Source organism: Phaenicophaeus curvirostris, chromosome 2, assembly GCF_032191515.1.
Source record: "Phaenicophaeus curvirostris isolate KB17595 chromosome 2, BPBGC_Pcur_1.0, whole genome shotgun sequence".
Classification (NCBI taxonomy): domain Eukaryota; kingdom Metazoa; phylum Chordata; class Aves; order Cuculiformes; family Cuculidae; genus Phaenicophaeus; species Phaenicophaeus curvirostris.
In genome coordinates this window covers 83,961,606-83,974,134 of record NC_091393.1, presented here as the reverse complement: position 1 = coordinate 83,974,134, position 12,529 = coordinate 83,961,606, and the positions used below count along the sequence as shown (strand labels likewise).

Sequence of the window (12,529 nt, the reverse complement as noted above, 5' to 3'; positions counted from 1 at the left end):
AATACTAAAACCCTAGATACTAATGATCCATAACATGTCTAGTAAATTCAAAGGTGCAATGGAGCTGTGGCATGATACAAAAAGTACTCAGCATCAAGTGCTTTGTCCTCTAGTCCACTTATCCTTGGATTTAAACCTCTAGTTCAGTGTAAATTTTTAGAGTACAAGAATTCTTATATGCAAATCTACTTTCCATGATTTTATAAAGTATTTTTATTTTTGTTAAATTGTCAGAACAGTATCAGAAAATTAAATGCAATCCAGAAACATTAATTTCTTAATTTTTCTTACAGTAAAGACCTGAATTTGTATAGTTTATGTTTCAGGGGTAACGCTGTCTAATCTTGCAAGCAAAGAGAGTACAGAAAGTCCAACAAAGTTTAAAATGCATTAGAAAAATAATTATAGGCTATGAATCACTCTATACTGATAATTTCTGTATACACTAAGTATTGATTGAGAAGACCTATACTCTTATTTCCTCCACAAATTCCATGCAATGTAACATGGAAGTTTAAAGCAGGGTGCTCTTCTTACTTATTTCTACTGTCTTAAAAAATTACGGTTCTTTTCCAGTTTCAGAGCAACTCATCACCCAATCTCAATTCAGTTATCAGCTCTACAGAAATTTTCTGTCCCATTGCTCAGAAGGGAGGTAACACCCAGCTCCTCACTCCAGAAACAGCTTCACAGTTTTCTAACTGTACAATCAATGGCAGTGAGTAAGCTTATTGCTGACTTTCCATACCATGTGGAAATAGGTATAGACTAGGGATGCAAGTACAGCTTTATGGAGCATGAAGTCCAAAGCACTGGGTGTATCTCAATTTCCCATTACTTAACTGTGGAATAATTCTTACATTCTACACAAAAGGTTAATTGGCAAAAGCTTGAAAAGCAATTTAAAGTGTAAGCTTTTATTAAAGTGAATCACAAAGGGGCAGCTTGCCAAATGAGCAATTGTATAGAGTAGAAGTGAAGTAAATGACCTAATAGAACTTCCCTAGTTATAGGACTAAATGCTTTCATAAACACCAAGCGCTAGGCTGACCAGCTACTACAGACACTTGCTCAGAAGTCATAAAAACTATAACAAATTTTCCTGTTCATCACTAGTGCCAGATTTACCACTTTAACATGTTGCCTCTACACTTCCATTTGCAGCTGTGTAACTCTTAATTTGGTTAAATTCTTCAGTCACTAGTTGTAAAAGAAACTATGTCCTTGGTGAACTGTTTAACATGTTAATAAGGCACACACAGAAGACAGTGTTTGTCTACACCTGCAAATTCGTCCTGTTTCTTGTATCACATACTGAAATTCAGACAAATAAAGCAGACCTGGGCTAGAACATCCAAAAGTTTGTCTGAGTATCATTTGGTGCTCCTGAGTGCTCTGGCTTCAACCGAGTTGCCTACAGCCAACCTCAATCCCCACACACCATAAATGGCTCAACAGATGGCAGTAATTTCATTTTTTTCACCCATTAAAAAGCCATAAAATTAGTTCAGTTACTAGTTCTTTTCTCTGTGAAACGTCATGGCCCTGACTTATATTCTGCATAAATGACCCCTTGCTTGATGAAGTCCAAGTCCAAGAGGAAAGCATTTAAACCAATTCCTCAGTCATGGTATCCCCCACATTCAGAAAGCACACCTTGGTGCCAAGCACACACTTTAGTACTTTTTAAAATCCTGCTTTTTGATACCTAACTAGAACTACAGTTACTCAATAAGCCCGGTGCATGGCTACACTGACACATTATTGTTTCTATTTTCCCTCCAAACTACTCAAGCATTAAATGATGAATTCTCAATAACTATGACACTGACTGAAATACCATTTTTTATGCCATTTCACCCCCTACTTTCAATCTAGTTGTTTGAATGGTGACACTGCTGTGAGCTGCCTTGCACCATGATGATGCACATACTTTTCATTAACTTCTATCCTTCTGCTGATTTTCACACACCTGAATGTGTTTTTTTGATGAGTTTTTTGATGGGTTTTTCTGCTTCATGTTTTAAGCAATTAAAGATGCTTAGGAGATACAGTAATAAATGAAATATATAGATATCTCACACTAATAATAACTGGTTTCAAGCAATTTGCCCTAACCTGATCTAAGAACTCAGATGCTTTCTTAAAAAGGAGAAAGCAAAACAAAAGCCCCAAAAGATAGTACATCACATTTCCTTCTTATTTTAAGCTATAGCGTAACACAGGGATAGTTTTACAACTCTTAGTTCAGCACCTATATGCAGACATATTCAGGTTAAATGACTTCCCAGTCTCATATAAAGAGAAAGAAACATCCCATACATAGTTTTCATACAGAAAAGGTCGCTATGAGCAAGAGATATTTGTGTGGCCGAATTAATATTAACAACAGGTTTACATAAGAGACATTTAGCAAACAGGTTTATTCTTTACTCAAGGGAACCTAGCTGCTTCTCAGAATATAACCCTTAATCAAAAAGTTAACGGGTCACAGGCTTTTTATGCTTGTGCAGAAAGTGTATATACACACAAAGATAACTGCATGGACTGTAGAAAAAATACCATAAAATATTTGCAAAAAGGGAACACTGAAAACTGCAGAGATTCTAAAATTCTGGCTCAGTATAGTGTCACCAAAAACCTCTCCAAAAGAAGCCATTTATGGGAAGACTACCTAGGGGGAGCAAAAGAATTTGGCCATCATCTGTGGTCTATCCTCTTCCAGCTGCCTCAGGATTCACAGATACGTGATTAGGGATGTTAAAGAGCTTGTCCCTGACCCTTCGTTTCATTGTTTGCTTAGGGATCCATTGTAGATCTGTTCTTCTAAATGTTGTTTGAACTTGCTGATGCTATCTGCTTCCACAAGCTCCTCTGGCAGTTTTAGAAATTCACTACCCAATGTGGATAAAGAAATACTTTCTTTTGATTTTTTACTATTTTCCTTGAACATTCCTTATTCTTGCATTGTGTGGGGAATAACAGTTTCATCATCACCTTGTCTACTGCCTTTATGATTGTAAACTGTAAAACTCACATGTGACAGTATTATTACCTTTTTGGTAACTTGAATGGTCTGGCTGGTCTGCAAAGAGGAAAAAAAAAATAGTAATTAAAAAGATATGAAAAACATATGCATGTGCCAATTTGCTTAATTTTTCCCATACATGGATAAACAGCTAAGTTATAAACATCATATATTTTAGAATATGGATTATTTTAAATGTCATATAATCATATTCAATTTAGTCTTTGCAAACAAGTAATTCAAAGAATAATTACAGCTACAGGCAGCTGGGTTTTCAAAAGTGGAATTTCATGCAGCTGATTTTTGGGATAACTATTTAAGGGTCTTACAGATTTCAACAAGAGACCAAATATACTAACACGATAACAACTCAGTACCATTGCAAACCATAACAAAGTTTGCATATGATGGGAATAGACAACCAAAACACCACATTCTGACATTGCAATTCACGAACTTTCTTTATGCTTTGACACCACTAGATACACAGCTCAAACTTTGGACTCCCAGGAGATTTTCACTAAAATTTAAATCTTAATTCAGTGCTTAGGAATGATATTTGCTGTCCTCCAAAGGATAAGGTTCAACACACTGGGCTGAAATTCTAGTCCAGGGGAAGAAAAACATTCTAGCATCATTGCCTCAAGAGAGCTGCAACCTTGCCCACAGTAGGTTAGAGTACTGCTTAGACTGCATCTATTTCTAACTGGGCAACTGTAAAGGTAAAGGGGAAATAATTCATATAAAACTGAGTCTCAGAAACAACACGTTCTGTTGCACCAAACAAAAAGTATAATCAAGTGCAAACAAGCTGCTCTTGCATTAACAGGCCACTTCAGACACAGTCAAAGCATTACTGACTAATATGATAGCATGTGACCATCCCTATTATCCCCTTCCATGGTAGGGAGTACGGAAGAACTAATTAAACTGGCAAAGTTAAAAACTGATGCTAAGCCCTCTTTTACTTTTCATCTTCGCCCATGATGTCCCTCTTAAGCAATATAGCACATAAATATAACCATGAGGGAACATTCCATCAAGAAATATAAAGCTAAAATATTTGTTTCTTCAAGAAATATAAATCCATTTTGACTTAACTATTAAAAGTAATAAGAACTGTATAAAAGCAAATTTCTATCAGCTGTAATTCACTGCTATCTGAAAATCCTCCAACCCAACAAAGCAGTAGAGCTGCTAACTTGGACATGCCTGTATGTTGTACATAATAGTAAAAATTGCTCTTTGCATTCATAAGGAATCAGAGGAAAAGGAGAGAAGCAGAATAACCAGTCTGCATTTGCAGTAACTCAAGCATTAAGGAAATGTACAGACAAGAATTTTCTGTTAAATCCAGCCACAAAAATTAACATTAAAGTTATGAAATGTGGCCAACCTTCCATTTGTATCCAAGATGCACAAAGCTGACATTCAGAGGTACTGAACATACCCAATTTCATAACTAGTGCCAAAAACTTCTGGTAACACCACAAAAACAACAGGGTCATCAGCCATAATATACATAAACCCAAATAAACACAGTTCTGAAATGATATGGTTGGACTCAATGATCCGGTGGGTCTCTTCCAACCTGGTTATTCTGTGATTCTGTGATTTTGCAACAGTAGGTTGCCGGAGGCTGGAGAGAAGTTGTGGCAGGCTCAGGGGACTTCTCACTGTCTTATCTACAGCCCCAACCACAAACCCAACTTTTCTCAACCAAGGCTAGGCTGGACAAGAAGAACGTAGGTATGAAGACAGAACTCACTAAAGCTGAATCAGAAGTTAGCAGTAACAGGACTCTGTGTGAAGAGAAATCATTAAAAAGCAAGCCCTTTCATGGACTAATTCAGCACCAACACAGAGCACAAAGTGAACACAGGCTTCCGTGCCTGTATAAAAAAGGGGACAGAGCCACAGAGTCAGGTAAAAGATAATTATGCTTGTAATTTCAGCACTCACTCTTGGGTTTACTGGTTAGAAAGAAACAGATCCACACATATTGAGTGTTAATATGGTGATTCAAATAGTTATTCATGGCTTTTATTTGTAAAGATTTGCATTTTCGCATACATTCAGTAACTTGTAAAAGCAAATTCCGTTTTCGTCTGTGCCATAATGGACCTCACCATGAGCAACAGTATCATACAACTACTTGGCACAACCAATAGCCATCCAAAGACAACAACTAATACAAGCTGCTGTAGTTGAGGTTTATACTAATTATATGAAAATTATATGACAATTCAGGTTTACACTGGCAGATAAAATTGCCTTCCATATCCTCAGATGATCATTACTATAATCTCCATCACTCTATGAAGGGTTAGCTGGTTCATCCATAGAGGCATCTCCACATCATTAGGCAATCCCCCAAATACAATTATTTGCTTGGACAATGAGGTACTGTACCACCACAGAATCACTTGAGGTCCTCAAAAAGCTGGTGAGACAAACATTTGTTGGGAAGGACCACCGTGTAATCGATATTGTTCTGCGGATGGTGCAAGCCCCTTCTCAATGTACTGTGTTGTATATTCGCTCTTTTCACAGCTCTCCCTGACCCATCTGCACACAAAACCTGAGCAGAAGGGCATGTTTTAAATCTCTCTTCCCATCTTTCATTTATGTCTCTGTAACCACATGTCAAGATAGATTTTCTTAATAGACTGTAAAATTTGTTTAGATAGAACGTACAAAAATTAACTGAGGCTAATTTGGTTTGCACAAAAGAGGTAAAAATACCACCACAACCCCCTCTCATCCTCCCCCTTTCCCATCAAAACCAAACTACATTTCCCTCTGTTTCCTCCACCTGCAAAATATATCCAGTGCTGAACAAATGATGATGATTAAGTTCTTCAAAGTTAGGGAGGGTTAAAGGTCACACCTGCTATCAAACTGTTTTGTTTCAAAAAGCATGCATTAAAGAAACCTGTGTACACTTGGGTGAATACCAGCAGTGTAACCAATCCCTTGCAGCTGTTGTGATGACTCTATTATATTATTATCCCTGAAAGCTATGTCCAGAAAATTCTTTAGTTATGCTCTAAAATGCAGAAATGCATGGCAAAATCAGATCTTTCCCACTTAATTAACACTGCTGTGTCTAATTTTTGAAGTATTATACTTTCACTTAGCCAGTTTAAATAATGCCACTAATCTCCAAAAAAAAAAAAAGTCTAGACTAAAAAAAAAATCCTCATCAGTTTTCATGAGAAAGAAATGGTAAATTCCATAATTGCGCTTAGGTTAAAACCTAAACAAAACGGCCACCATTTACTGTGAGTCTCAGCCTCTACTCAATAGATGCTTTGCTTCAATCTGTCCTTTCCTAATGGTGAGTTTAGACGGAGTATCACCAAATTAGGAACTAGTTAAAGAAAGGAAAACTAGATTGTTTAAAACTCCAGGCATTTCTCAACATGAAATCATAGAATAACAGAATCATAGAATCTCCAGGTTGGAAAAGACCCACCGGATCATTGAGTCCAACCATTTGGTTGACCAACATCCTTCTGTGCAACATGATGAAAAGGAGGAATGGTGGGTTTTTAATACTATTTTAATACTATTGCTATAATATCCAAAACATTACTGCAGGAAATAACAACAGTATCAGGCGATCAGCGCTTCATTTTGTTCTGTGCTACTACAGCTCTAGCATGCAACTCTCCAGCCTAAATGTCACAGCATTTCTAATATTTTCAATATTTTTAGCAGAAAAACATCCGGGCCTCTGTGCACTTACCAACTTGAATAGGGGCAGTTCACTTGTATAAAAATATACTCTTATTTTACACATTTTTCAGTCTTAGAAAGACAATGACTAGTGCCCTTGCTTCCTGCAGAGGAACAAACCATGCCACTTGGCCACATCATGCCTTCAGGTTCTCACTGAACACAAAGCTTCCTTTCAGTTACAACATTGAATGGGTTTTCTCACAATAGTTAACAGATGGGCGTGGGCATAACAGACAGGGAAGGTTGGTCTTAATGTCAAGAAACACAATGGAAAGCAAGCATTTGGAAATCATAAGTACTACTAAATCTCATCCTATAACCTTTAATTCACCTGGACGCTATGAACACAAGGCAATGTTACATGAGTATGTTCCTCAGCATGGGACCATTCCAAATGAATTTAACTTAAAAATAAAACGATGTATGGTTTACTGCTCTTGCAGTGTATTTGTTTCATTAATCTAATTCATGTTTGCATTCCCCTGAAATGCAAGTGTGAGAGTTAAATAAAAGTATCTAGATAGTCCAAGACGTTCTTTTACAGACATCGTTCACAAATCTTAGTTGTGAGAAAGGTATACATTTAAGTAACCCCCTTTGCCTCGCACCACAAGGAACTGATGCTGGCTGCTTCCTGAGTGGGTACAAGAAACCCTGCAGAAGGTAGCTGTTAAATAGAAAATTAGGAAGACAGGCTGTGTTGAAGCCTATGTTGAAGAGAACTTTCTACCTGTTGTGGAGCAACCAGCGTTTTTTAAAAAAAAGTGTAAGCGGCCATCAATAACCTAAGGTTGAAAGATGATAACATGATTTTGAACACTAACATTCCTGCCTACACTGTTAGTAACTTTATTTTGTTTTAACTCAGTTAAAAAGCATTAATATATTCCAAAGCATACATTTGTGCTAACTTATCCAAACAAAACCTTCTTAAATCATTTTAAACAACTAATATAATTCCAGATATTGCCTTGGCTAAATATTTGGTTTCTGATTTATTTCATGCCATTTAGATGCAATTACTTTCTATTTCACAGCGTGCAGATGTAGAGACTGGAGCTCTGATGTAGAAGGGCTTTTCCTCTTTTTTTCCTTGAAGGAATAACAAACCAGTTAGACTTCAATTAATGCCTGTGGGACTACTGACATGGGGCAGCACTGAGCTACTGCCTGGGACTGTTGTACCCTAAGGTGCAGGGAAACAACTAACAGCATCACAGATAAATTTGAAATTGTCAGTATAGGTGCTTTTCCTCCGTTTTGCTCCTGGGAGACAGCAGCTAAGGGAAGCAGAAAGCCATAATCCCAGCAGCAATATCTAGCAGATTCAAGCGCTTTGCTGCAGCTGAGCCAGATTTCAGCACTGGCTGAAAGTTACCATCTCCTAGCTGCAACCAGCACTAATTGAGGACGCAGTGCTCTTCTTCACACTGCTGCCTGCCATGAAGCAGTTTATTCTGAACTCCCAGCTCAACGGACTAGAAGCATCGCAAGAAGATCCAGAGTCTTTGCAACCATTTTTCCTACTTTATTGCAGGAACTGGCCTCAGATGAAAAAGCAGTGACTGCTAACAAATGCCATCCTTTAGCAAATCCAGCTGAGATCCATGCTCAGCAATGTCTGAATATGAAGAGTAATAGTCAACCATAAAATTTCAGGGCTCAAACCCAGATGCAATTGTAGCACACAAATGGTCACTGTCAGAAACCTGACAGACTAGGAAAAGCCCTATTTTCCAAGCAGTAACTTAGAGAAAACTAACTGGGTAGGTGGCTGGTTCTCCTTCATTTTGGGGCTGAGCTGCACAAAATCTTGAAAATAAATGTATAATTTAGTTATTTATCTAAAGTAATTGTTATAGGGATTTAAAGTGATCACTAACTACTGCAGAGAACACAGCAGCAGAAGCAATCATAACAACTACTCTAGCAAAAGAGCATCCAGAGAAAATGAAAACTGCAGACACTGCAGTAGATCTGCAAGACCTTCAGTTTCTGGCAGCATGATCAAACACTGACAGTCCTGCACATTCTTAATTCTACTTTCCTCGTGCAGGTATTCATAAAAGGGATGTACTATTTCCCTTGATACAAATAATACCATGTCCATAAAAACAAATAGCATATTCGTGAAGTAGTGTACTCTTAGGACACAAACCCTATCTTCTTTTTGGAGCACCTTGTATACCATAGGTGTCTGATAAAACAAAAGAAATATTAGAAACCCAACAGCAGAAAAACTAATTTTGCACTCTTGCTTTTTACTTAAAGATTCACTTGAGCCAAAATGTTAAGTTACAATAAACGATTGTACTTACTGGAAAAAAACTACCAAAAAACAATGTAAAGACTCCTCTGTCCAAGGATTATGATGTGTTTAACCTCAATGCTTTACTTTGTCAGAGGGAAACTATTCCCTTTGTTGGTAGATTGGTCACAAGAAATGATAAAACATAGCTTTTTGTCATTATTACACTCAAGGATAAGTTAAATCCTGCAGGATAGGATGAGATATGCATCATATTGTACATCATTGATTAGAACATACAATACAAACCAAATCCCTGCAGATATCCCTGTGATATCTAACACCTATGTCCTTTATCATCTTAAGAACCACTAAATTCAATCTATCCAACAGATTAAGTTACCAAAAAGCCTTTTACAAGCCTCTAAATTTAATTTTTTGCTATAATGTGTGGAGTTTTCCTTGATTCTCATCACAAATTCTCTCTAAATGTCTTTTAAACATGTAGTATTTATTGTATTTGCCTGCACTTAGCTTTACTTATCTACATCTAGAGAGGAAGAGCAGGACAACCCACAGCAGAAAGATGTTGTCAAGATGACTGAAAATTCAGTTTTCTGAAAAGTTACTTTTTTAAAGTTTCTATTAAAAGCAAAAAAAATGTGAAGAATTTTCTTGTTCACTCCCACAAAAAACATCTAGGAACAATCCAAAAGAATTTTATATTTTTATCTCCAGATTATCAGGGTGAGATGATCTGAAATTAACTGCTATTTCATCCCATTAAAAAGCATGAAAACTCAATGTTGCAGCTTTCCTTAGCCTTATACTAATAAATTCGTTCTGATAAGACTGTTCTTTTGGATAAAATTAAGCAAAATGAAAGTCTTTGTATCAGACAGATCAAAAACCAATATGCTGTTTCCCAACTGTGTTATAGACGTCAATTCAACATTTTTATAGTTGAGATATCAAGCTTTATAAAGGTTCCTGTCTGCTCTTCTTGTGTTCTTACCTACCTCTTCAGTTCCAACTGAGGATCTGCTCTATGTTCAAAGCAAGTATGAGTAAATAACATTGCCTTTCTGCAAGGAAAGCAATTGTAAGGAAGGTGTTAACAATAATAAAATAATAAAATAAAACTGCCAAACTAACCAGACTGCCTTCTATGACAAGGTGACCCGCTTACTGGATGAGGGAAAGGCTATGGATGTGGTCTTCCTGGACTTCAGTAAAGCCTTTGACACAGTTTCTCACAACATTCTCCTCAGGAAACTGTCAGCCTCTGGCCTGGACAGGCGCACACTCTCCTGGGTGGGAAACTGGTTGGATGGCCGGGCCCGGAGAGTGGTGGGAAACGGAGTTAACTCCAGCTGGAGGCCAGTTACAAGTGGTGTCCCCAGGGCTCAGTGCTGGGTCCAGCCCTGTTCAATGTCTTTATCAATGACCTGGATGAAGGCATTGAGTGCAAGTTTGTGGATGACATTAAGCTGGGTGGAAGTGTCGATCTGCTGGAGGGTCGGGAGGCTCTGCAAAGGGATCTGAACAGGCTGGACCGCTGGGCTGAGACCAATGGCGTGAGGTTTAACAAGGCCAAATGCCGGGTCCTGCATTTGGGGCACAACAACCCCATGCACAGCTACAGACTAGGAGAAGAGTGGCTAGAAAGCTGCCCAGAGGAGAAGGACCTGGGGTTTTGGTTGGCAGCCAACTGAACATGAGCCAGCAGTGTGCCCAGGTGGCCAAGAAGGCCAATGGCATCTTGGCTTGTATCACAAATAGCATGACCAGCTGGTCCAGGGAGGTTATTCTCCCTCTGTACTCAGCACTGGTGAGACCGCTCCTCGAGTACTGTGTTCAGTTTTGAGCCTCTCTCTACAAGAAGGATGTTGAGGCTCTGGAGCGAGTCCAGAGAAGAGCAACGAAGCTGGTGGAGGGGCTGGAGAACAAGTCTTACGAGGAGTGGCTGAGGGATCTGGGCTTGTTTAGCCTGGAGAAGAGGAGGCTGAGGGGAGACCTCATTGCTCTCCACAACTACCTGAAATGAGGTTGTGGAGAGCAGGGAGCTGGCTTCTTCTCTCAAGTGACAGGTGATAGGACAAGAGAGAATGGCCTCAAGCTGCACCAGGGGAGGTTCAGACTGGATGTCAGTAAAAAGTTTTTCACAGAAAGGGTAATAGGGCACTGGCAGAGGCTGCCCAGGGAGGTGGTTGAGTCACCATCCCTGGAGGTATTTAAAAGATCGGTAGAGGAGGTGCTCAGGGACACAGTTCAGTGGCAGATAGGAATGGCTGGACTCCATGATCCAAGAGATCTTTTCCAACCCTGTGATTCTATGAAAATCACTGTCCTGAGTGGTTTTTACTCTATCTGATTTAGATTTAGCATAAATATGTATGTTTTACTGACCTACAGCATACAAACTGGGAAAAAACAGACTCCTTGAACATTGGTGGCAAACCCTATACACTGAAATAAGTCAAGGTTTTGTCCACTTTCTTTCTGCTAAGAAATCAATACAAAATTTTATTTAACTACTTTGAAAAAGAAACAGGTAGTTTTGACATCACCCAATAATTAATTTCTGGCTCATGCCAGCATAAAATGGGAAAATATGTTTCCATCGAGACAACAGAGGTCGGAAAAGGTCAATGCAATCAAACTGATATCTTACATATATGTATTTTTGTCTGGAAGTTATTTTGCTAAGTTTAGTATCAGGGCTGGAGGGTATGTCCTATGAAGACTGGCTGAGGACTTTGCGCTTGTCTGGTCTGGAGAAAAGGAGGCTGAGGGGTAGCCTCATTGCTGCATACAGCTTCCTAAGGAGAGGAAGTGGATGATTTCTTCTCCCTCGTATCCAGTGATCGGACATGTGGGAACAGTTCAAAGCTGTAGCAGGGGAGGTTTAGACTCGACATTTGGAAGCATTTCTTTACTGAGAGAGTCATCAAACACTGAAACAGGCTTCCTACCTAGAGAAGCGATCAGTGCCCAGAACCTGTCAGTGTTTAAGAGGCATTTGGACAATGCCCTTAATAACATGCTTTAATTTATTGAGCCCTGAATAGGTCAGGCAGTTGGACTAAATGATCATTTCATGTCCCTTCCAGCTGTAACAGTCTATTCCATTCTATCCCAGTATGATTCATTATATGCTAAGATTAAAATTTCTATAAACTTATACAGGTGACTTGAAATTGAAATGCTCCTATAAACATCTCCATAGTTTGGGGTTTGTCACTTCTTTCCTCCTTTCCTTTACCTCACTGCTCCATATGGATGGTATACACATAAGCGCCCAGGATTTACTTACAAAGTTTTCAGTTTAAGGTTCCTTAGAAACTCTTTTTCGCAATACTGACTTCTAATACCTTCCCTCTATCATCTTCAACAAATGACTTAATATTACCAACAACTAGGAAAGCTGGTTCTTTTACTTAATAGTGACTACTTGGTTCACATGTCTTGCACAGGAGGTAAATCATCTTCTCTGCAGGAAAATCTGA

General features: G+C 38.6%; 1 protein-coding gene across 3 annotated transcripts in view; it reads right to left on the bottom strand.

The window, feature by feature from the left end:
• DISP1 (dispatched RND transporter family member 1) overlaps positions 1-12,529 on the bottom strand; it is a 104,123-nt gene that overhangs the window by 12,845 nt on the left and 78,749 nt on the right. For all 3 annotated transcript variants that reach the window (XM_069852711.1, XM_069852712.1, XM_069852713.1), the window contains one exon: positions 3,056-3,085. In XM_069852711.1, coding sequence (XP_069708812.1) covers positions 3,056-3,085 — 30 coding nt within the window. The remainder of the gene's footprint in view (positions 1-3,055; positions 3,086-12,529) is intronic.